The 25,264-nt window shown below is 46.8% G+C and overlaps 7 protein-coding genes across 7 annotated transcripts; 3 read left to right on the plus strand and 4 right to left on the minus strand.

The window, feature by feature from the left end:
• Positions 1–205: 205 nt before the first annotated feature.
• EDB91DRAFT_1169782 (uncharacterized protein) lies at positions 206–555 on the plus strand (the record flags this gene model as incomplete). The annotated part of the gene is made up of 1 exon (XM_041320153.1): positions 206–555. A coding segment is annotated over exon 1 (240 nt), but the record flags the coding sequence as incomplete, so codon positions are not given.
• A 510-nt stretch (positions 556–1,065) lies between these two features.
• On the plus strand, positions 1,066–3,096 carry EDB91DRAFT_119025 (uncharacterized protein). The gene is made up of 16 exons (XM_041320529.1): positions 1,066–1,343; positions 1,396–1,477; positions 1,537–1,550; positions 1,610–1,718; positions 1,775–1,792; positions 1,848–1,873; positions 1,928–1,953; positions 2,005–2,042; positions 2,094–2,118; positions 2,181–2,192; positions 2,245–2,260; positions 2,316–2,456; positions 2,509–2,568; positions 2,624–2,651; positions 2,703–2,760; positions 2,814–3,096. The coding sequence occupies exons 1-16, from the start codon at positions 1,264–1,266 to the stop codon at positions 3,032–3,034; spliced, it is 954 nt and encodes a 317-aa protein (XP_041170660.1). The 5' UTR covers positions 1,066–1,263; the 3' UTR covers positions 3,035–3,096.
• Positions 3,097–12,761: 9,665 nt separating this feature from the next.
• EDB91DRAFT_1062560 (uncharacterized protein) lies at positions 12,762–13,404 on the minus strand (the record flags this gene model as incomplete). The annotated part of the gene is made up of 3 exons (XM_041314538.1): positions 12,762–12,946; positions 12,999–13,212; positions 13,273–13,404. 3 exons carry the CDS (start codon positions 13,402–13,404, stop codon positions 12,762–12,764), a joined length of 531 nt encoding a protein of 176 aa, XP_041170661.1.
• Positions 13,405–14,861: 1,457 nt separating this feature from the next.
• Positions 14,862–15,954, plus strand: EDB91DRAFT_1087307 (uncharacterized protein; the record flags this gene model as incomplete). Its single annotated transcript, XM_041316191.1, has 6 exons — positions 14,862–14,904; positions 15,040–15,076; positions 15,131–15,176; positions 15,301–15,460; positions 15,788–15,844; positions 15,899–15,954. 6 exons carry the CDS (start codon positions 14,862–14,864, stop codon positions 15,952–15,954), a joined length of 399 nt encoding a protein of 132 aa, XP_041170662.1.
• A 1,347-nt stretch (positions 15,955–17,301) lies between these two features.
• EDB91DRAFT_1062557 (uncharacterized protein) lies at positions 17,302–19,093 on the minus strand (the record flags this gene model as incomplete). Its single annotated transcript, XM_041314537.1, has 5 exons — positions 17,302–17,725; positions 17,775–17,920; positions 17,990–18,137; positions 18,194–18,375; positions 18,422–19,093. Coding segments are annotated over 5 exons (1,572 nt in total), but the record flags the coding sequence as incomplete, so codon positions are not given.
• A 1,843-nt stretch (positions 19,094–20,936) lies between these two features.
• EDB91DRAFT_1006960 (uncharacterized protein) lies at positions 20,937–23,471 on the minus strand (the record flags this gene model as incomplete). Its single annotated transcript, XM_041312333.1, has 4 exons — positions 20,937–21,095; positions 23,083–23,140; positions 23,168–23,253; positions 23,307–23,471. Coding segments are annotated over 4 exons (468 nt in total), but the record flags the coding sequence as incomplete, so codon positions are not given.
• A 931-nt stretch (positions 23,472–24,402) lies between these two features.
• Positions 24,403–25,103, minus strand: EDB91DRAFT_1087311 (uncharacterized protein; the record flags this gene model as incomplete). Its single annotated transcript, XM_041316192.1, has 3 exons — positions 24,403–24,516; positions 24,616–24,810; positions 24,861–25,103. The coding sequence occupies 3 exons, from the start codon at positions 25,101–25,103 to the stop codon at positions 24,403–24,405; spliced, it is 552 nt and encodes a 183-aa protein (XP_041170665.1).
• Between the last annotated feature and the right edge of the window lie 161 nt (positions 25,104–25,264).

Genomic DNA, 25,264 nt, shown 5'->3' on the forward strand with positions numbered 1-25,264 from the left:
TTTGTATGTTCCGGCTCTTCTTTGGATTTCCTACTATGTTGTGCTTTGTCCGCTCTTCGTTGGCAGTCTCAATAATCGAATCGGGATGATTCTTGTCTCAAATCCTTTTCTGAGCCAGGGAAAGTGCCTCTTCTGACCCTTTTGGCTCTGAGTCATTTTATTCAGATCTAGCAAGGTGAGAGGATAGATTTCGAAGAGAATAGCAAGACGTTGGAGAACGAACTTGGGAAAGAGGACAGCGGTGCGTGTCACAAACACGGGTCATCGATAACGATGAGCGCTCGAGCTGCCGGATGAGCTGTGCTGATCGGCTCCATGACATTTTCATCCCAGGCGAAGTGCTTGCTGTTACTGTTGACCCACCTTTTCCCTGACCTTGATAATTTCAGCTTTCGCAATTCGAAATCGTTTGCGAGTGATGCTGACGCTACTGTCGAGACCAATGGTGCTGGACCCTCGCGCATGACGGATACACTCCTTCACCTTGGTTATCCCCAGCTACCGGAATCGCGCTTTTTAAATCCTTCCTGCAATTCCTTGTATCAGCTATTTAAGGTCTGTTGGCATCATCATCCAGGCCTCCGAGGCAGGTCAGCATATCCAGTGACGCCCGCTCTATTGATGTATATCCTTTAATTAGTACAGCCGGCTATATAATAATGTCCGAGGTCTACTTTCTGGAGTTCAACAAGGGACTCTCTTACGCACAGCCCGTCCCAACCACGGTGCATCACGCATAATGCTGTTGGGAATCTGGAGGATATTTATTAGCATAATCGCGCATATCATAAATCTCCCGAATCTTATACACGCGGATCGTTGATGAACTGCCGGATGAGCTGTGCTGACGACTTCTTCGAGACGCATATGCCATTTTCCTCCCAGGCGAAGTGCTGTTACTGTTGACCCACCTTTCCTCTGACCTTGATAACGGCTTCCGCAATTTGAAAAGCGTCGCTCAGGATCACTGTCATGAGTGATGCTGACGCTCCCGTCGATGCCATATAAACGTATGCATGTTGCCTTACCTCTTGCTACTCATCGCAAGGCCTCATCTTCCGCATAGTATTAGAGACCAGCTACATCAAGGCACATATGCTGTTTCCGTGGGACTTTGGTGCATAGGTCTGATCAGGGGGCTGCATACTATGAACCAAAATAAAGATCTCTTCTTGATGCGGGCACCACTCTCGGAACAGGTATAAACCACGAAGTGTTTCATGACCGCCTTATAGCTCTCGCTCGAGAGATTTGCATTCTAGCATGGCATCCAACATGGCATTCAACATCGATCTGAATAATTCCTTTGGTGCACTATATATCGGCGCTACTATTGGTGCAATGTCAGTCCAATTTTCAATATGAGGGTCGCTCATTTCCGACTGATCTTGATAGTTTTTTCGGTTTGAGCAATGTCCAAGCGTTTCTTTACTTCCAGGCACACAGGGACGAGGGAATCACATTCTACAAAATTGCAGTAAGTCCCTGTGTACTAGAATGAAAGGAAAGCCCCCATTGATCTAACACAATGTTAAGGTATGCTGGCTCTGGTAAGGTTTCTAGCGCTTGTTCGCTGGTGCTACAGTTGACTTGACGATCGCACTCGCAGTTTTCTCGATGCTTTGCATGTCGCTTTGGTCAATCACATCATATACTATTATCTTATCGTCAACTATGCAAATCCGCTAGCACTTCCCGAGATTGTGTGGAGCTTTAAGGTGCGCAATGATCGCAACTATACTGGACTGTTCCCTTTTGATCTCATCACGCGTAGGTGATGATGATCATCGACGTAAGCTATCACGAGCGAGCTATTGCGTGATGTACCTCATCTCATGACTTCTCAGACACTTATTGTGTATACTGTGCACCTGTGAGTATTACTTCGGCCAGTGGATTTTCCTGCTGATATACTTTCGTACCATAGCCTATATCTGCAGCGGATATGGATACGTATGCATCCACTGAGGCTACAATGACACTGAGCTTACCTGATCATCTTAGTTAGCAAAGGGAGAACTAGAATTTTGCCTGCGGTCATGGTAAGCGGTCATATCGCAGCTGGCCTCCTGTCGATCTGAGAATACCATAAGACGGTACCCATTGTCTCGGTTTTAGGCAAGTAAACACAAAGTGTCGTAATTTTTTTTGACTGACGTTGACCCATCTGTATCCCACAGGCGTTGCCATCGGTGAAGTAGAATGCATTTTCTTGATCTGCTACTGACCCTTCCTCTTCACCAGTTCTGCTCAGGGCAATGTAAATAAAAGCCTCGCTGCACCGATTGGCTATCTCACCTAACACATTAATCTAGATTCAAGTGCCATCTTTTTTCGGAGCTGGATAGTATTCGGTGGACCGTCTACCTGGGTTTGGGCGCGGTCACGTTGATCGACATCCTCATCGCCACTTCATTGTGTCACCTCCTTGCTACTGCCAAGATGGGGTTCACTAAGTATGGCTTTTCCTAGTGTTTTTTCTTCTCTGGCTGATAGATAGTATTGTAGAACAGATAGGACACTTCAGACGCTCGTGAGAGACATTATCAATACAGGATGCTTGACAAGGTATGCGTTTCGTATCGTTTCTTTCGCCATCCTGCCACTGATTCCCAACTTTCAGTGTGTTATCGATGGCGTGCATAATCACAGTGAGTGCCCCCTATGGCATTTACAATACCGTGGCTTATCGCCTCCTACAGGGCGCAGTAATGCCAAACAACCTCATCTACCTTGCAATCGAGTGGCTACTGTCCAAATGTACGCTTTGTTAGCTCCGTATTGCACGCAGAAAGCTTATTCGACGCCCTTAGTATATGTGAACTCCTATATGGCTCTACTGAACGCGCGTTATTACCACGATGGAAGCGCACACACTTCACAAGCCCGACCCCCGCAAGTCTACCGCCCAGAGTTACAGGTCAAAGTTTCACAGGACGTATTTCCCCGAATTTCCACATCGGACAAGTTGCAGGTCCGGGCTCCTTATACATTGTTCCCATTGTTAAATAGATGCTGGGAATCATTTTTATGAGTCTGTCCACCTAGAAATAATCAAATGAGAACATATTTTGTGATTTCCTGCATATATACCATATCTATTGATGTAGGGCGCTTCAGGGGGTCAAATAAGGATCGGAATCTCTTCATATATACTAATAAACATGTTCTGAATGCCCTGGGACACTTCCCTATCAAAGGGGCAAAAATGCGAAAGTGTTCTGTACCCTACCCTATTCCCTATTTTGAAAGGGGCCTGGAGGGGGAGCTGTCACACAAATAAACAAAAAAAGCGGTCTATTATATTATATTATACATATATATACTAAACTACTACCTATATATGAACAGGGACCTATTGTAGTGTGCTGGTGAAGCTGCAGTGAGGTGGGGAGGGTGTGAGAATAATTATAATTGTGGGGTATACCAAATTGGGTGATGTTTGAGGTGTTGTGGGGTAATTCCCACACCATGTGGCTGAAAAATGCGGAGGTATGGTGTGTGGGAATAATGTGGGGAGGCCTGACATGAGGGGGTGACCAAAATGAGTGAATTTCCGCTTTTGGAAGCCAAAATTGCGGTCATCACATGACCAAGCTATACACTATAGGTCTGCTACTTAGCATGTTCTAATGCATCAAAAATCAGGCTAAGAAGCATAGATGATGCATCACCTGTGACTTGTAGTTAGCAGGCTTGATGCATCATAGCTACAGGGACTGGTGCAATTAGATTGACAACAAGGTCAAACCCAAAGCCAGTGATGATAATGATGAAGATGCAGCGCTGTATGCAGCGACAGGAAAGGGTTGGTTCTACTGCCACCGTTGAATCAGTTATTCACGTTTACAGAACGTGCCGACCTCCCCTGTTGTCGCTTCACCAAAGATATCAATGTCCAGATTGCGCTCTGTAAATCAAATTTCCATATCGGGTGCTTGATTAGCATGTATCCAGCAAGTTTCTTGCATTGTTGGTAAGTTTTCATGCATGGGCGCGCTCTTCAGTCGTTAGCTCGTAATATGCATGGGGAAAAAACTACAGACCGTCCACATGATCCCATAATGACATTAACTTGTATGCTGTTGGCATGGCCTTTGCCTTCAACTACCATATGTTTGCACTAACACAGAGTTGTATTGTGGAAGTGAGCATACTCTACTTTGTACAGGCCTGTTTAACTAGCTCAAGATGAAGGTTATCTATCCCTCTGGTGACAAATTATGCTCACTCTTGAATTTTCGGCATATGTCTGGTTCATAGATTTCACGAATTTCTCCTATGGCGTGCATCACTTAGTCACTACCACTTTTGGCAGTTCCCAATAGAAATTGATCTGGGTCATCACTGGTAAGTTCCCATGCATGGCCACATTATTCAGCCGCCAGTTCGTAATACCCAAGTCCTACACGGTAAAAACTGTAGACCATTCACACCTCATCAATTCTGCCAGCATGACCTTCGTCTTTGGCTACCACTCGTGTATACTACTTCAATTGCACGATTGGGGCTGGCTCGTACATTGGGATTGTGTAGCACTACAATACACCAAAACTCAGAGTTGTACTGTGGAGGTGAGCATGCTCTGCTTTGCCCATGTTGCACGCTTATGGATGAAGGTTATCCATTTCCTCCAGCAACAACATTTTGGCAAATGTCCGGTTCATCAATTTCACTATCAACACAATATTCCACTAGGGTGCGGGTTACTTACTAGTTGCCGCCAACTTGTGGCAGTTCCCCCATAGACATTGATCTGGACGAGGGATTTGACTGTGGATACATGCGTGGTCTTGATGCGAACACGTCCAGTGACTCGGAAAGCAAGCAAGAACACGACCAGAAGTTGGTCGTTCAGGAGATTGTCAGGTGAGCGGATCAACTTTGCATATTCTTACGGAAATTCCCTTACGAGCTCAACGTCATTGGGATCGTCAGGTGAGTGGATCAACTTGGCATATTCTGACAGAAATTCCATTACGAGCTCAACGTCATTGGAGGTGTCACGAGACACCATCTTGGAGCACTGTAACAATGCTTTTGAGGTCCTGATTCAGAAACCGAGGAACATCTGGTTATGCGAGCAGACGCACAGCTAGATAGGTGTTCCCTACACCACATGTATATAAACCAAAGTACTAGCTTTTGACTCAATAGAAAAACCCCATCAAGCCTTAGCCTCTCTTAGCTTGCAACTATGAAATTCATCTCACTGGCCACTTTGCTCATGTCTGCCACAGTGATAGCTGGCGCAGCTACCGGGGAATCTAGATTCACCCCCGTCGGCCAAGACTGCAGACCATGTGGTGAGTACTCTTACAGCCTACCATGTTCTAGATGTGTGAACCTTAGACTGCATGCTTACGGTTGCTCTGTCATATACCTGATCCGACTGCTCTGATATTGATATCTGCTCCGCTTTCCGACCCCTCCACTTCATCCATCCTCTGCTCCGTCCAATCACAAGTCCGCATTCTGCCCTACACTTCCGCTCAACCACTCAACCGGTCCCTTTCCATAACCTCTCCATTCAACTGGATCCCTTTCCCCTTCTAGATATATACTTTCCCCTTTGGTACATAGACCCTTAATTCCGGATCACCAGTAATTCCAATTACTGCTCAATCGCTGATCCGACGCGTACATATTGATATCCACTCTGACTTATGTCTTCGCCTATGTAAAATACTTACAAACTATATCCTTGGTACATAGCTTTACTACATAGTTATCCTGATCACTGCCTCATACATAGAAGTATATAACATATCCTGTACTTAGATATTTTCCTTAGTCTTAATATTACTTGTCTTCTCGCAGTTACCTCTCATGAGAATTCTCAGTAGGACCTTGCCTCCTCTGGACACAAGTCTCAACTTGTTGTCACCTCTGACCCTCCGACCCTCCACTCTGACTTAGAGCTGTGCTCTAAGTTCTTCCCTTATTACTCTGCCCCTATCAAATATCCTCCTTCGCCCCTCCACATTATCCTCCACCTTCCCCGCCCCTATCAACATTCCCCTGCTCCTATCCACTCTCCGCATCACTTCTTGCCTTCTCCGCTCCACTCCTAGTCTGCCCACCACCAGTAGCTCTTACTTCCTGACCCTCAAAGCAGACCAAAGTGGTCCATTTGTCCTACTGTCGGACAATGTCGGACCCGCTCCAAATTCAGGGCATGTACTCGGCTAAGGGCGCAATGCAAGAGCTGAAGCCAAGCCCCGACCCCTCTGCTTCCTGAGTCGGCACGGTACCTAACATGCTCGCAGGCAAAGTGGGGTGCAATCTTGAATTAGGTTTTAACAACGACAATTCGTCCTTGTATTTTTGTTCAACAAATGGGAAAATTCTGAGTGTCATACCATGTGATTGTAGGAAGTGCTGCACAGTGACTGGTGATCTGACTGGCCATTGCTAATGAGAGGCAAGAATGAGCATGGTTATTACTGTGTCTCTATGACAGCACAGTGCCTGGGGTGAGCTTGGGTCTTCTTGTTACCTCCCGAGTCCGAACACTGATGTGGCTATTCTCACCAGAACGTTCATGAAGGCAATAATGTAGCATGGTACCTGTGGAGGAGTGCGGTAGCCTATTGTCAATGATATGCCATAGAGTTCTGGGGCCAAGTCCACTGTCTATAACAGTGCAAGGCAGATGAGCCAGTCCCCCATTAGGTATTTGTTGGATCGTGTCTCACGAGATTTCATCAAAGAACTCCTACACACGATATCCAGATGCTCTTGATGAGGGCAGACAGACTGCTTGCATGATCATATACGTTGTGACAATGACCACAGGTTTGCACTTCCTCAGTACAAGCTAGGAATTTTCACGTGTGTCGACTGAATCAGACATGATATGCGGGGGGAAAGTGTAGTGGTGGAGCTGATAACGAACCTGTGACCTTGTGAGATAGAGAGTGTTAGCAAAGTAAGTACTGGGATCGAGGAGATTACCCGAAAGGACATGTGGGAAACACAAACGGGTCCTTAACGAAGTATGTGGAGTCTGGGAAGACCTCTTTCCTAGATAGCACAGGGTTGTGGGGATACGTCGAGACTCGAGAAGGTGTTTTTCAAGGTATACATATAATTGTATCACCTGAGTGACACCTGTTCCCACACTTGTTAGTAATGTATATAGTATAACATATGTGTTACTAATGAGGGGGGTAAACCTACCCTGCAGTACTTCAGCAATAGCTGCAGCACTTAGCAGTGACTTCATGAATATTAAGAGGGCAGGTAAATAGGATATGTAATACAAACAGCTTATCCTATTGATTTGTCATTAGGGAACTGCACGGGTATACCCCCGGGTATCAATAGTCAAACCCGTACCTGTACCCTGAGATATACCCATACCCACACAGCGGGTACGGGTTTTTCGACAGGTACCTGCAAAACAGACCTGCAGATCTCTGTGAATTACAACTACAAGATAAAGAATGTATTAGCTAGTAGTCTGAAATACTGTCCCATCCATCTGTAGAAAGCTATACGAGAGAGCTCAGTGTTGTGAACAAACAGCTAATCATTACTAAAGTACCTATATGAGAGAGCTAGAGAGAAACGATCGTAAGAGAAGTGCGGTGAGATCAATGAGATGCTATACATACCTCAGCATTGTGAACAAACAGCTGAGGTATAAGGTTTGAACTGAACACAATATAAGTAGTGAACAAAAAAGGAAATAAATGCTAAGTGAAAGCTAAGTGATAATGTTAAATATCCAACACACCCCCTTAATGAGGAACGAGAGAGAGACTGGACCTATGATGAGTGAAAAGAGGACGAGGAAGTGTCTTGGTAAAGATATCTGCCATGTTCCTATGAGTAAAAAGCCAAATTGGAATGAAAGTGCCCTCTTTGATGTGAGCTCGAATGAAATGATAACATAAATCTATGTGCTTGGTGTGAATGTGATTTGCGGCTTCAGTGGACAAGGCAATGGCCCCAGCATTGTTGGCAAAGAGTTGAAGAGGCAGTGTGATGGGAATGTGAAGGCACTGATAGAAGGACTGTAGCCAGAGTCTGTCCTGAATGGCAGCAGTCAATGCCATGTACTCAGCCTTGGTTGATGAGAGGGCCTGGGTTGCTTGTTTCTTCGCGGAGTGCGAAACTGGGCCACCATTGTAGAACCATACATAGCTGGTGATAGAGATGCGGTCTTCTGGACATGATGCCCAATTGGAGTCGCTGAAGCCATGGAGTGCGCGATTCACATTGGCACCCCCATAATGAATATGGGAGTGAATGGTGCCTGTGAGGTAGCGGAGGACTTGCCTTGCGGCAGAGTAGTGGCACGATTTGGGATTGGAGTTGTGTTGAGCGAGCTGCATGACGGTCAGGGCGATGTCAGGATGGGTATACATTGCCAGATAAAGAAGTTCACCAACGAGCTTGCAATACTCAGTTTCAAGGTGTTTGACATGGGGATAAATGTCTGTGGGTCGTCCGAAGGGAAACTTTGGATCCATAGGCAATGAGACAGGGTTGCAATCAGTGAGGCCATGTTCCTCTAGAAGGTAAGTGATATAATCTGCTTGATGCATCCAGAGTTTGTGTGAGGTGTGATTACACTCGAATTGAACACCAAGGTACTTAGCGACTGGGCCTAGGTTCTGTGATCCTGAAGCATTGAGCAATTTGCCCCTTTGCACTGTCAAGGAACAGTCGGATCAGTTACAGTCCTGCAAGTCCATCGTCGACAGTGCCACACAATGATGCAGATGACCCTCACCCCCATGCCGTTGACATGATCGAAGATGAAGATGGCATAGTCAGCTGCACAGCGCTCGAAACCTAAGGATGCAAGGACCTCCCACAGAAGTTCATACCAATTGTATGCCGCTTGCTTTAAGCCATAGAGAGAAGAGAGGAGATGACAAACAAGAAGCTTCCCAGAAGGATCAGTGTGCTCGAATCCAGGAGGCTGACACATATAAACATCCTCTTGGAGTTTACCCCAGAGAAATGTGTGTTTGGCATCAAAGCTGTCCAGTTCCCAGTCATTAGCGGCTGCGTGGGCAGCAAGGACATGAACAGAGGCAGACTTGGCGACGGGTGAAAAGGTCTTACCAAAATTGACACCAGGAATCTGCGAAAAACCCTGCAACAAGACATGCTTTGAAGACGGAGCCACCCTTCTGATCCTCCTTGAACTTGAGAACCCAGCGGCACCCGATGGCCTTGCAATCACTTGGCAAAGGAAGGAGTTCATACATGTTCATTTCGGACATAAGGGTGATCTCCTTGTGCATTGCAGTGAGCCAGAGGTCACAATCGGGTTGACACATCGCTTCGTCATAAGTGGCTGGTGGGACCTTGAGGTCATACCCAGGGGAGGAGGGATTGCGACGGGAATCACTGCGAACACTAATGCATGCCATCTCAGCAATGATGAGGTTAGCCAGTACCTTGGGAAACCCAATGGCCTCATTGTCTGCCACAATGGCGTCTTCATCTGCAGGAGCCGGAGCATCAACTGCGGGAGGAGGAGGCACCCCCTGGATCCTGGCCTACTGAAGTTTGCGCTGACGGGCTAGACGTGCTTTGTTGTCAGAGATTTGAGACTGGAAGAGGACACTGCATTCAGTAAGATCACGTGTGCGACCTGACCGCCGAAGACCAGAGGCTGCAGGAAGGGGAGCAGGAGCAGGAGTGGGTGCTGCAGGAACCACAGGAGCTGGTGGGTTGTCATATTTGTCGTCACTATCAGGAAAGGTACGCCCCCCGAAGCTCTCGTCGAAGACAACATTGTGAGAGTTGAAGAAGACACCAGAGACAACATTGTGGCACCAGCCAACCTTTGACACCAGGAGGGTAGCTCATGAAGATCGCTTTGCAGGAACGTGGACCAAGTTTCACCTGAAGCTCGGGGGAATGTGTGTGAAGCAGCGAGCACTGAAGATGCGTAGGTGAGAGAAGTTTGGCTGCACCCCATGCAACATCTCATATGGGGTCTTCCCAGACGGCAAAGTGCTGGACTCGGAGCGGTTGAAGAGATAACATGCCATGAGGACAGCTTCCCCCCAGAGTATGCGCAGGGAGACGTGCAAAGGCAAGCATGGCAGTACAGACGCCCTTCGAGGGTGCAAATGACTCGCTTGGCAGTCCCATTCTGCTGATGAGCAAAAGGAGTGGCAAGTTGGTGCTCAATTCCAGCAGCTGTGAGAGCTGCAGAGAAGGCAGCACTGATGAATTCACCGCCATTGTCAGAGCGAAAAATCTTCACCCGTAGACCAGACTGGTTTTCCCATCGGGCGTGGACAGCAGTCTAAGCATCCAAGGCCTGATCCTTAGTGGCAAGGAGCTGGACATCCAAGACATTTGTGTGATCGTCGAGGAAGACAACAAAGTAGCGCTTGCCGTGAGGAGTGCTCATGGGCATTGGCCCACACAGATCAGAGTGAATCAGCGCCAGGAAGTGAGGAGCTCAAGGGGTTTCCGAAGGTGGGAAAGGCTGCCAAGGGTGCTTACCCATGATGCATGACTCACAGCGTGAGAGAGGGAGAGTTGAGTCAATAGTCACCCCCTTGGCAATGCGGGGAAGACATTTGATGGCATCACTGCTGACATGACCAATGCATGCATGCCAGAGATCAAGGGACTGAACGACGCAAATGAATGCAGAGAGCTCTGCGGGCTGGGCAACAAGGGGAATCGAGGTGGGTGGAGGAAGAATGAACTTGAGATCTACAAAGACTAAGGTCTCAGATGGGCTGGACATGGGGATGCCCCCGAGCTGTGTCCTGCAATATACGAGTTCACAATGACCAGGGTCCCCGCGGAAGTTACATTCCCATCCCTTCTTCACCATCCACCCGACAGACAGTAGATTGATCATGGCGCTCAGAGCATGAAGGCAGTTGGTGAAGCAAACACGGCAACATGTCCCTACCAACCATGAGCCAAGCAACACAGTCTCCACGGCCAGAGGTAGGCAGCTTGCCATGATTGGCAGTGCGAACAGTGATGGGATTGGCTAGGGAGTAGGACCAGAAATACTCATGATTTTTGATCAGAGTCATTGAAATCCCAGAATCGAGGATGGTAGACAGAGCGTGAGATGCAATGCATGCGATCACGTCCGGTGAGGGCAGAGAGGGAGACTCTGCGATCCCGACGATGGACACACAAGACAGATCCTCTGGAAAGGTGGTAGTAGAGCTGGTCGCTGGCAGCAATGGCTGTTGGAGCAGGCGGTGCGGCTGGAGGCACAACCGCGGCAGCTGCTGTGGCTTCTTTCTTCTTCTTCAGCCAAGGAGCCTGGCCTTCCATGCCTCCCCCCTTTGTGATAGCAATGCAGCATGGTCGTGATCGCCTTTGTTATACCCCAGTGTGGTACAATGCACACCATCAGGGTTATGACGGTGCTTGCGGAGACCAGGTGATTGGGTTGACGTTACTGACGGGCACGACAGCTGTGGCATTGGCATACTCTGACCCAGGACCGCTGATGAGCATCTCCTTGTCGAGTTGATAGGGCAGCTTCAGCAGATATGCAGGTGACACAGTTATCGAAGGTGAGTGGGGTTGCAGATGAGCTGAAGAGGGATGCGCCAGAGGCGAAGAAGGTCAATTGGGCCTTGAACTGCTGGCCATAGGCCGGTCTTTGGAAGCCTGTGAAGCAGCTGAAACATGGCTTCTTCGTCAGAATAGGAAGCTCCCATCCGAAGTAAGCGCTCACGCAGCAGTGGTATGCTATCTGACATAATTGGAAGTGTCTTGTGCATCTTTCATCTGAAGTGAGTAGATGCTTTGATGTACGACATGTTGTGAGCTGACGTCAATGCGGCCGTAATGTTCCTCAAGGGTCTTCCAGGTGTCCGCAAGCAGTGACCTTGTGAGAGGACGGATATAAGTTGTTGTACAGTAGATGATAGTCAGCGAAGTGACGGTGGCTTTCACCTTGAGATCTTCGATGAGCCACTCACTGGATTGCCTTGGTCTCGACAGCAGTCGGTGCTCCCTTGACAACAGCGGCTCTAGTAGTCTGAAATGCTGTCCCATCCGTCTGTAGAAAGCTATACAAGAGAGCTCAGTGTTGTGAACAAACAGCTAATCATTACTAAAGTACCTATATGAGAGAGCTAGAGAGAAATGATTGTAAGAGAAGTGCGGTGAGATCAACGAGATGCTATACATACCTCAGTGTTGTGAACAAACAGCTGAGGTATAAGGTTTGAACTGAACACAATATAAGTAGTGAACAAAAAAGGAAATAAATGCTAAGTGAAAGCTAAGTGATGATGTTAAATATCCAACACCGTCAGCCATGACTTCATCTTCCCCCACAACATCTGGAAGCTTTGATACCTGAATCACGTCGTCAGACTCGACGAGGCCCAACTCACTCCATAGGCCAAGACAAAGAAGTGCGTGTGTTGACTGAGCTGACAGACAATTTCTGATGTGTGACAAGATGAGACGCCTGCGACTGAACAACCATTCTACATCAATGGATGTTGCTGTGGGAAAATATAAGCTTGCAGTGTGTTAAAAAAGTTAGTTAGTACATACCAGGGATGGTTAGATAGTCGATAGCCATGTGTGAAAGCCAGGGGGAAAGACTTTTGACATTCATAGCCACCAAGCGATAGGGTGAGTGACATGTTCTACGTCCATACAGAGGTACCGGTCAAGTTTGGAGTCTGCGTTAACATGTTTTGGGGGTGCGAGCGCTGGGAGATTGTCAAAGATATTATCACTCTAGTAAGAATTATTCAGTACAGATGTGAAATAAAGAATAAAGCAAATCATACCATCAGTACATTGTCATTTGACTTGAAGACATTATCCTTGGACTCCACATCAGAGTTGTCATTGATTGATAAGTACAAACATTTGAATTCCTCATGCACAAGTCTATCAGCTGTTTCAATCCAGTCATCTTCCCATTGTGTGGCCTTAAAGTAGGCTAGTTTATGCTGTGGATGTAAGACTTGAATTAGTATATAAATGTCAGTCTTTTAAAACAAAAAAAAATCACATACCCATTGCAATTTGATATGTTACAGAATTGTCTGTGAGCTGGTAATAGCGGTTGAGAGTATTTTTGGTGAGTTGAACTGCAGAACAGATTGAGAGCATATATTTTTTGTTGTGAGAGTAGGATGTGAGCATATTGTAGATGTGATCCATTGCTGGGATCACTGTTGTAAGGTTGGGTGTTGCGCGCGAGAAGTACAGTGTTGCATCCTTTAGAATCTAACAGATGCAAACAAACAATGTTAGTATGCAGTTGTGACAAAAAAGGAATGCACTGACCTTGAGTACATCTCGCAGCTGTCCCAGCATTGTCCACTCATGATCCTCCAACTCAAACTTCCACAAACCCACCTCCCACCATTGAGTAATGGTATTCACGGTGTCTTGATGTTTGAGGGCATAGTCCAACATATTGAAGGACAGACCCTTCAGTCATATGTACTGCAGAACCTAGTGATAGGATGTGTACATTGACCTGCAAAACCAGGTGTACAGGACAGTGGCTGGCCCATGCAGAACCAGATCTGGCCAGTGTTGCAGAACCCTTGTAGGCTGGTGCCCTATTATACAGAATGATATCTCTGCAGTATCTGTGTAGGCCAGTGATGCAGATCCTTGCACTACCTGTATACCTATCCAGGCTGTGGTGAATATGTGGGTAGGCCTGGTCATGCAGGCTGCATGGAGGGGCCGGCCGACATGCTGCTGGTATCTGGCACAGTAGGCCAGCCTGCCTCTGCAGTACGTGGAGGGCTACCAGCCAGCCTAGGAATGAATTGTTGCTTGCAGGGCCAGCCTGCTTTAGCGGTCTGCGGGAGAGGGCAGGCTGGGCATGCTTCTCATATCTGGCTGAGTAGGCCAGCCCCCCCTTACAGTCTGCAAGAAGGGGCTGGCCAGTGTCCTGTGGGCATCTGGCCCAGCAGGCCTGCCCACCTTTGTAGTATGTGGGGGGCGGCTGGCTGGCCTAGGAATGAATTCTTGCTAGGACAGCCTCCCTTTGCAGCCTGCATAGAGTGGCCTGCCCACCCCTGCAGTATGTGGGGGGTGGCCGGCCGGCCTAGGAGTGAATTCTTGCTTGGTCAGCCTCCTTTTGCAGTCTGCATGGAGAGCTTGGCTGGCATCCTGTCATATCCCGTACCTCTGGATCCGGAATTCTGGATCTACTCCATTAAAGTCCAGTCCTCCGTCTTACTATTCCGCCCGGCGCTCCGCCTTCATCTCCACACTCACCCCTAACTCCTTTTAGATTAGCTATTGCTCCGGTTACCGGTTATGTCCTATTCCGCTATGCTTACTGATCTGTCCATTCTTACTTCATTTCTGACTTCACTGCTTTGATCTGTTATACTTAGTAATAGACTTTCCACATGCTTCATACATAGCCCTCACCTTTGCTGACTGATTTACCTACATGATACCTACAGTATATAAACCCCTGTAATACTCCGGAACTCCTCAGTTCGAATATCATCTTAGTTCTGCTCATTCCTGCAATCTCTGGACTTGAGTCTCATCTCTTGTCCACCTCCGAGTCTTAGGGGTTAAACCTTAGGACTACTTCTCCGGCTCTACCTTAGGGTAGTCTAACCTCTGTTCAGTTTCTACTCTGGACTTCTGTAGTAGCCTTACTCCGTCCCAGTATAAACCTTCCGGAGTTCCGCCGAACTCCACCGACACTAAGTCCTCCGGAACTCCCCAGACTTCCGTTGGACTTCCCCTCTGTCCCCCAGAAATTAAAGGGCACGTACTCGGGTAAGGGGTGCAGCGCATGAGCTGAAGCCAAAGCCCTTTGAGTAACCTCTCCCTTGAGCACAACCTTAACACATCCTGTGGGCAACTGGCCCAGCAGGCCTGTCCACCTCTGTAGTATGTGGGGTGTGGCTGGCCAGCGTTGGAGTGAATTCTTGCTGGGTCAGCCTCCTTTTATGGTCTGCATGGAGGGACATACTGCTGGCATACATGTGAGACAAGAGCTAGTAAATATTAGGACACTTCTAGACAGATTTGACAATAGCATTCATGAATTTTAAAGTTGTCATTTTGAAGCAAATTTGAGTAAGTTTGGAGAGATATTTATTGGAGTGTGTGTGTTGTGTGCTTAATTTATAGTTTATGACACATCTATTTACTTGTATAGAGTACACCCCCTCCCCATCCTCACCCAACCACTCAGTAAAGCTCCAGTAGGTTATACACTCATTTTATAACACATTTATGGAGTACCCGTTATCATCACACCTAACCACACTAAGTCAAGTTCCAGTTGGTTGTGCACTCGGTTTATAACATATCTATTTGCTTACATAGAGTACCCCCATCCAGGATACTGGATGGATGAGTTTGAGTGAATCCTTAGTGCAGATTGCAAAAGGAGGCTGGCCCTACAAGCAAGAATTCACTTCTAGGCTGGCCGGCCACCCCCCACATACTGCAGGGGTGGGCAGGCCTACTGGGCCAGATGCCCAAAGTATGTTGGCTGGTCCCGACATGCAGATTGCAGATGGAGGCTGGACCTGCAAGCAAGAATTCTCTCCTAGGCTGGCCAGCCACCCCCCACATACTGCAGGGGTGGGCAGGCCACTGGGCCAGATGCCTAAAGCATGTCAGCCAGCCCCTCTATGCAGGCTGCAAAGGGAGGCTGGCCCAGTAAGATTTCATTCCTAGGCCAGCCAGCCACCCCCCACATACTGCAGAGGTGGGCAGGCCTACTAGGCCAGAAGCCCAAAGCATGTCGGCCAGCCCCTTTACACCATGTTTACATTCTGAATACTCACATCACACTTTTTTTTACAAGTCAGGAAGATCAAAATTACATTAGCATGTCAACTCGTGAACTATCAACTTGTTATATGTAATTTTCCTTCAAAATTCTTGAGACCCTGAGCTGAAAATTCTGCCCACATAGATGCCCGCCTCTCAGCATATGCCCTATTCCCATTCTTGATGCTTTCATCTGCCTGAACTCTCCACCTCTCCTCCTGTGTCCAAAACCAGGATATGGTCCAAAACATTTCATGTTGTACCAATTCAGTTCTTCTGACCAATGGTCATACCGTGCTTTAACTTTCAACCAATTCACATGATAAACTGGAAATGGGGAATATAAGCTAATTGACTTGATAAAAAGCAGATCACAATAAAACTTACACTCATTCATCCATACATTCTTCTGACTGTCCTCTGCATTGTTATCCTTCAAAACCAAGCAATTTATCTGAACCCTGCCCATGCCTGTTTTCTTCTGTGACTTCTTTACTCACCACTAGGTCCTGAGGCTTTAGGGGTTGATACACTGCCACTGTATCAGAGTCAGCCCCTAGGCGGAGCATTGCAGCCCTTGCCCGGCTGTAAACTCGCGCCTGTCTGTTGATGGAGAGAGTTATCTTTTGAAGTTCCTTTTTAGATCTAGTGCCCTGGTGATGGACTGATTTGTTGAAGTGTATTTTCTCCCGAAACACGACTGATCTATCACCCAGGGCTTGACAAAGCTTTTCCAGGCAGTCGTTTGCTTGACCCTTTCAAAGCTCGAGTTCTTCTTGATGTAATGCCAAGATGACATCATCCATGATGTGACCAGAGGCTGCCCATGATGGCATCCAAATCTCGGTGACTTCTGCAGGTGAGTCAATATTACCCTCAAAGTTGAAAAAGTCCTCTTCCTCTGGATCTTCCATACTGGATATGTCAGCCTCCTCCAGGCACAGTTCAGGGTTGTCCAGTGGTGCTCCTTCACCTCCCTTCAATTCCATACCATTAGTCATGACCTCTGCAGCCTCATAGAACTTAATAATCCATGCCATGAGCTTTTGCCTTTTTTTCTTCTATTCCAGTTCCCTGAGAAGCAGTCAGATCCTGGGGCAGCTGCCTTATAGACAATCTCAAGGCATCTCTAGTAACACAATTTAAGTCAATCCAATCCCAAAGTTAAAATATCTTACTGAGCATTTTCTATATTTATACCCTCAATCAACCATGCAACAGACCCAGTCCTACCATTAGCAGATAGTTCATTTTCAGTCAATCTGAGATGTATTTCAGCCATAGAGGGTGATTTAAATTATTTTCCATCAGGGCAAAATTAACTGTCCACAACACAAGACCTATCCATTTTAGGCTGATAGATGTCAAGAAGCTCTCCACGGTCCTGAGCTGCTTTTTCGACTGCCTTTTTCCACTCCTGAACATCATCCAAATCAAGTGATCTAGTTAATTCCTCGTATGGACCCTGAGTGTCACTAACACCCTGTAGGGCTTGACAATACTTTTTGAGTAATGACTTGACTTTTGCCAATTTTATGTCAGGCGAAGTCACAGAAACCAGAATGAAGGGGACTTGCCAATGCCAACCAGCTTCTTCCAATTGGAATCCCACATATGGTCATCCAATACTTCCTTTCGGTGAGCCAAAGACATGGATCTTGCAGTGGGGGAAATCTTGTTGAAAGGAGCCCAGAGCATCTCTAATATTTCCCCATCAATATGTCCAGCTCTGGTTATAAAATTCAGGCTGAACCTAGGAAAGCATTGAAACTTATGTGTGCTCAAATGGAACTTGCCAATTGCAGATAATATTTCAGTCCCCTCAGGAAGGGACAGATGATAGCTCTGGTCCACCCGTTCAGCAAAGTGAATACTCCACTGACATGCAACATCATAGATGATGAGCACACTGCCAATATGTTCGGGCATATATTTCACTGTATTGCAAATGGAATAGTCCATGTTCATGTGCCTGACTACAGGGTCAGTCCATTGTCTGAAATAGCAAAACAATCACAAACCACTCTCCCTTTTGGAAGTCTACCACTGCATGAGGAACAAAGCATCCATGCCTAGCACATGCTGGTGCCCCAACCCCTGTAGCTCTTAGGTTGCTTCTTTGGATGTTTGCTTCATTCACTGCCTGATGATTGTTGCAAGTGGATTTCTTCAAAAATATTATAAGTCAGGAGGAACTGGTCATCCTAAAATCATCACTTGCCTCTCTCTCTTCTACAGAATCATGAATGTGAGCTTGATAAGGTCCCTCTGTTACCATGTATCCCTTTCCATCTGCTAGAGAAACATCATCTTCCGGAATTTTCATTTTCATATGTTGTGCTGTGAAATTTCCATCGACCACATATCTTTGCATAACTAACCACCTACCACAGACCAATAATGAGTGACATACTACTGCAATAGTTACAAGTCAGCTTACTCTTCATAGTCATATCTCCAAGACATTGGCAAGTTGATTCCAGGTTGTGGACATGCTGGGCAATAAAGGGCTAAATCCCTTGGACCAGGGGATCGTTTGATGTCATGTCCAAACCCAAACCTTTTTTTATTAACCAAATCCCGCCATATATGTGACACTTGCATAAGTTCACGGTAACAGTCCTTTTTGTCCTATCAGCAGGGCACACAATCATATAAAATTACTCACCAGTATTTTATCAGGGAATGCATTGTTTGTGAACTGATGGAGCTTTTGATAGAAACTCATGGCTGAAGTCTTGCACTCCAAAGTGTCTATGAGGAAGTTATCCAGGACATCGAATGTGAAAGCAGATTGAGGGCGAGTGATACTGGCAGGAAATAACCTTGCTTTCATGAGATGGAGATGCTGGGCCTTCTCAGCTCCAGAACACTGGCACCATGATACACTGTGTGAGTAAACACCAGTAGAGTGCACAATGACTAGGTTAGATACTCCTAACTGCATGTCATTAATTGTATCCCCCTCCTCCTGTGCAAACACATCTTTCATGGCCCCAAGATCTTCCCAGGGAGATGGGTCTGGCTGATGTGAGATATTGGGGCATGGTTCCCCCCCATGGCCAAGATACATTGTATACCCTTGAGCCTGCAGGGTAGTAGTCTCGTAGAACCTGCCATTCCAGAGTTGAAGGTTGTGGAAGGGGTTGTGTTGATGAGCTTTAACAACACAAGAAGGACACCAAGCATGTGTTCCTGAGCAAGACAAACACTGGATCAACCCCTCTCCTTCTCCACAATCTTTGCATTTCCCATCGTTGACCAGCTGCTCTAACTCCAATAACACTGAAAGATATTCAGTGCGCCAAGGCAAGTAATCTTGAAGGAAATCATTTTGGGTCTGCACATGTTTTTTTTTAAAAAACTTGAGACTTCAAAATTCAATGAACTCACTTTTGTTTTTCTTTTCATACCATCCAAGCCTCTCATCCAAAAATCACCATGAACCTCTTGGTCATATTCCACCAGTATATGATCTTCAATATGGTGATGCCTCTTTTATTTTGACGGTGAAGCCACTTCTATCTCACTATCAGAGTCCTCATAGACAAATGATGCATTAGCTTCTTTCCACAAATCTTTTCCCCTCCGTGTTTTTGAAGGGATATATGCATATTTATAAGTGCCTCTTTTTCTTTTTGATGGGCGAGTTCCAGATGAAGATGGCTGGACTCTGACCCTGTTTCTATTCCTCGGTGTGATTTGCGAGATCATGAAATTGAGAGTCTGTCAAAGGGGACAAAACAACAAGAACATTGGCATTATTGGGGCAGTCCACCACCACCGCCCACACACCCCAGAACAGTCCTGTTCCTATCCTAACTATATTTGTAATTTATTGGCTCTCCTGACCCATGTGTTTGGGTTTCCTCCCTACCAACTCTAAAAAGTTCCTCTGCATAGGAAAACTTGGCCTTGGTACTTTTACTCTATCATGCACAGCATCCTTCATGAAATGGGCAACCACAATTCATTCTCCATTAATCCAAGGACTGTCATATACCTGATCCGACCACTCCCATATCAATATCCGCTCCGCTTTCCAACCCCCTCTGCTCTGCCCAATCACAAGTCCGCACTCTGCCTAATCACAAGTCCGCACTCTGCCCAATCACAAGTCCACACTCCGCCCTATGCATCCGCTCAACCGCTCAACCAGTCCCCTTCCATAATCTCTCCATTCAACTGGACCTCTTTCCCCTTTTAGGTATATGCTTTCCTTTTCGGTACATAGACCCTCACTTCCGGATCACCGGTAATTTCTATTACCACCCAATCGCTGATCCAACGTGTACATATTGATATCCGCTCCGACTTATGTCTTCGCCTATGTAAAGTACTTACAAACTATATCCTTGGTACATAGCTTTACTACATAGTTATCCTGATCACTGCCTCACACATAGAAGTATATAACATATCCTGTACTTAGATATTTTTCCTTAGTCTTAATATTACTTGTCTTCTCGCAGTTACCTCTCATGAGAATTCTCAGTAGGACCTTGCCTCCTCTGGACACAAGTTTCAACTTGTTGTCACCTCCGACCCTCCAACCCTCCACTCCGACTTAGAGCCATGCTCTAAGTCTCTCCCTTATTTCTCCGCCCCTTTCAATATTCCCCTCTGACCCTTTTCCATCCTCCGCATTATCCTTTGCCTTCTCCGCTCCTACCAAAACATTCCCCCTGCTCCTATCCACCCTCCACATCGTTCCCCGCCTTCTCCGCTCCACTCCTAGTCGGTCCACCGCTAGCAGCTCTTACTCCCCGACCCTCAAAGTGGACCCAAGCGGTCCACTCATCAGACAACGTCAGACCCACTCCAAATTTGTAGCACATACTCGGCTAAGGGCGCAGCGCAAGAGCTGAAGCCAAGCCCCGACCCCTCTGCCTCTTGAGCTGGCATGGTACCTAACAAGGACCCACAGAGTGCTCCAGTACCCTACTGGCAATGTAGACCATTGCACCAGGTGAATAGTCTAGCTCTGCATGGACGTTGGCCAAAGAAAGAGTTGCATGATGATTTTGACCTAAACTGACCAGAAGATCAAAAAGTGAAGGAGATCCACCAGGATCTCTGGGGCTGAAGGTTGTTTGGTTGGCAATGATTTCCAACCCTGAAAAGATAGAGGGCCAAGAATCCACTGGAGCCGAATTATTGTTTTGCCGCCTAACTTCCTTGACAACCTTGGAAAATGCAGAGGAGCCTGATTCAAAAAGTTCTGGTGCCACTGCTGCGGTAATGGAGTTCCATAGAAGTTCTGATGTTGTTAAAGCTCCTAGCCATTTTTGGACCTCCTTTGAGTTGTAAGACTCCGACATTACGAGAGGATCTATCAATCGCTAATCACCAAGTGAGAACTGGGAAAATTCAGCACTGAAAATACAATACCTCTTGTCTTTGCATGAAATATGCAGGCGACACAGTAATCCTACCAGCCCCAAATTCACCCCCTCCCTCTGGCACCACAAAGCTATCATCTTGCCAACTTTTTTTTGATCTGAAATGGGCGGCAGGGTATCAAGAAGAGAATTTCTTAAGCCTGAGGTGGCATTGTTAATGTAATCCTAATTAATCAATCAGCCCCTGAGGGAAAATCCCATCCAGAAACATACTAGATGAGAAGGTGACAAAATATTGGGGAGGTAAACCATCAAGATTCTGCCATGCCTATCTACAATGGTGGCCGGAGTCGAAATTTTGCCAAGCACTGCCTCAGAGAAGTACTTCTTGAGCCTTTCTGATTCGGTGGCAACAACTTGACCCTGTCAGCATATTGATCCACATCCCAATCAACATTGACTATACTTCTGCTTTAGAATTCATGACAGTTAAAAATATTTTGGGACACTCACTGGGATTGACCATTGCATGGGCAATAGTTAGTGCAGTCCAATCAATTTCATATTCTGAAATTGATGTATCGGTAAATGTGAGCCCATTCAGTGTACAACTCCATGTTAGACGGACCAACTGAGGGACATAATATCCCATATTAAACGGGCCAGCAGACCATGGGCCGATGTCATAATATCCTCGATATTGATGGGTGGGCCGATGTGTATATAATACTCAATGGTGATGGATGGGCCAATGTTGCCACTATGTGTAAGGGATTTGATAGAGATGGGAGGGCCGAGATATTTGAATGATGTAGACTAGTGGGCCGATGGGACTGTACATCATATAGATAGATGGGCTGATGGAACTGTCAATTGAATAGACGGATGGGCCGATCAACCTGTAGATTGTATATGTTAAGGTCGTGCTCAAGGGGGAGACTACTCAAAGGGCTTCGGCTTCAGCTTGTGCACTGTGCCCCTTACCTGAGTACGTGCTCTTAATTTCTGGGGGACAGAGGGGAAGTCTGACGGAAGTCTGGGGAATTATGGAGGACAGAAGTCGGTGGAGTTCGGTGGAACTCCGATTGTATAGACAGATGGGCCGATAGAACTATTGATTGTATAGACCGATGAGCTAGGAAGGCAAATATTAACTTGGTGATACTGGATGTAGGACTATGTTACTCGGTGCTCAGTACTCATGCCTGAGTGGTTGGTTATGGGTGGTTGGAACCTGGGACTGACTCAGCATGTGGTGCTCAGTGCTCAATACTTACGACCTGATCCAAAGTATTCAATGCTCAACATTCAGTCAGGGCTTGATCACTTTGTCAGAGGTATGGAATTTATGAATATACTAATGACCCGCCCTGGCCATTGTTTCACTGAATGGAATCTTTACCTGAATCCATCATGGCCCATCCACATGAAGGAACACCTGCATAAATATGGACAGAATCCCTCATATACCATGCCCAAGCAACCCTGATCCCCTGCTACTTCATGGACCCCATGCCTCACTATCCTTCCTGAAAATGCAATCATGACCCCGGGATCATACATGAACTCCAGCTGAAGGCTTGGCATGCTCATGCGAGCATTAGAATAATTCCCCACAGTTGTGAGAATGTCAAACCACTTGGGAGATGATAAGTGGTCTCTATGATATGGGGTTTGCCGATTAGAAATGACAGAGAGGGTATTGAAGATGGAGGCCCAGAGCTTGAGGGTCTCTGACATGTTCGGAAGATTCTTGGTTTCAGCTGACTCACCGAGGCTTGAAAAGGCTCGCATGCCTGCCCAGTACTGTCGAGGATGCATGACCCTGAGTGCAGCTGATGCAATAGCTGCCAGCCTCACAATAGCTTGAGGATATTCCTCAGGAAGTGTGGACCCTTCAATGAAGCGGATACCTCCGGGTCTGAGACAGTCTATGGGATTGGTGAGTTTAACTACCGAGGAACATCGGCATGTCATAGCATCCAACCTCATGCCCCTGCTGAAACCAAGTTGGGGATATATTGATGCATCCGGCAGCGATGTCACTATTCCCAGAGCCTTAGCTGAACCACTCTTCATTAGTCCTCCGGCTGCCACTGACTTTCACACTTTTTTCGAGTGTGGGAGTCAGTAATTGTGAGGCCTTCCAAATTTCTTCCTGTAGTATATTGAGTATTCTGGATCCATCGGGTGACAGAGGATCTGAAATACCTGGGTGGTGTCTGTGAGTGCTCCTGGGAGATACCACATGATGATGGCACCGGTGACATCGAGAACTGTGGCAGGCATGTCGACAAACTTGGTACCCTCATTGCCAGGAGGAGACCTGTCAAGCAGCTTCTTCTCTCTCTCTTCATTATTGCCAGTGTCCTTTGGGATATCAATTTGCTGTATCTTGCAATATCAATCTGCATCTGAACTGTGATCAAGGCATTTAAATAATCCAACAGAAGATCCAAATCGGCATTCTGACTCACTGGGATTGTGATATGCTTTGATGAGGCAATCAACCAATCGATCACAAGCCATCACAAGATTGGTGTCTAGGTGAGGAGAAGGTATGACCGGATCCCCTCCCATCTTGTCCACATTGAATTTCTGTTCTGTATATTCACTCGCCTCATGAGCGATGGTCAAGGCCCAAGAGATCCAGAAGGATATCTCAATCTTGGAGTCTGGGGACACATTCATGATGAAGGGATGTATTTGATGGTGGGAAATCCGATGTCAAGTATAAGATGATACCTATGATTCGGCTTTAAGGGGGATATCAGATCTGGGGTGGTGGAGATTGCGAGGATCAGATAGGGCGACATGATGCATGATCTTGGTATGAAGCACCAATGACCGAATAGCGAACATTGAGTATCAAAGATGCACTGAGTACCAGTGATTCAACCAATGGCTGAATATCAAGTATCCCAGGTGTACCAGGGATTGGTAATTCAGAACCATGAAGTTCCAACAAATTGAGTATTTTCACACTGGATCACATAGTTGATGCTCCATACCAAGGACCAGGATCTCCAGGATCGTGGACCAAATGCTGAGCAAGGACCGACTACCAGGCACTGAGTACTGAGTCATCAGGCCCGAGTCTGCAGTAATGAGTGCCGAGCACCGAGCAGTTGGATATTCATCCTTGAGGCATTCAGTGCCAGTCATCTCCTTGGTACTTAGTACTCAGTATGGATGGAGCACTGAGTACCGAGTCATCAGACCCGAGTCTGCCATAACAAGTGCCAAGGACCAAGCACCAAGCATTGAGCAGTCGGATATTCATTCTTGAGGCATTCAGTGCCAGTGATCAGTACTGAGGAGCAGGATCCAGGACCCAGAGTCCTTGGCTCTTGGCTCTTGGTAAGAAGTGCTGATGGGTTGGTCCTCGGTGCTCACTCCATATGTGGGACTCAGTGACTCTCTAAATGTGAATATGTCTATGGTATATACATGGTGGGGTACTGAAGTGATACAACCTTCCTATGGATCCCGATTAGTCCTGTGATCCATTGCTGCACACCTCCCTGGCTTGCTGCAATCGGGTGAGGATACCAGTGTACATTTGTATCTCACCCATCTTATCTCTGATGCCCTCCCACTGCTCTTTGATCAATGTCACCAAGCATTCTTGAATCCACCGAAGTCCCATAAGAGATGGGATTGAGGTTTGATCCACTGTCTCCGGAAGAATCAGACCATCATCCTCAACACCACCCTGGATGTTTTGATTCATCAACTGTCATTAAAATGGTACTTGGTACTTACCAGCCAGTGCTCATAGTGGAATCCACAACACTCCATGACCCGATTCAATCGCCAAGGTTCATTCGGAATTGTGGTGTGCCCCATCCACCACAGAGTATCATAGTCTGGAATGATGTGCGAGGGATCGCCGGGAGCTGCACGATCTTGAAGCTGAGCCAGATGAGCTATAAAAACATGGTCCAGAATATCAGTCCAGGTTTGCTGGGAGATCAAGCACAGCAGATGAGCGACCAGGATTGGCATGACCGAAATGATGTTGTGTGCAGCTGAGTAATGCAGGACTGACATCACAAAGGTCTGCCGGTGATGTCAGGATTGACTACAACATAGCCATCATTCACTGTGCTCACCAAGATCTCCCATTGAAACCCAGTTTTAAAGTGTGTGATGCGGGCGGACAGCAA

Source organism: Suillus paluster (genome assembly GCF_016628075.1).
Source record: "Suillus paluster strain FC165 chromosome Unknown EDB91scaffold_124, whole genome shotgun sequence".
Classification (NCBI taxonomy): domain Eukaryota; kingdom Fungi; phylum Basidiomycota; class Agaricomycetes; order Boletales; family Suillaceae; genus Suillus; species Suillus paluster.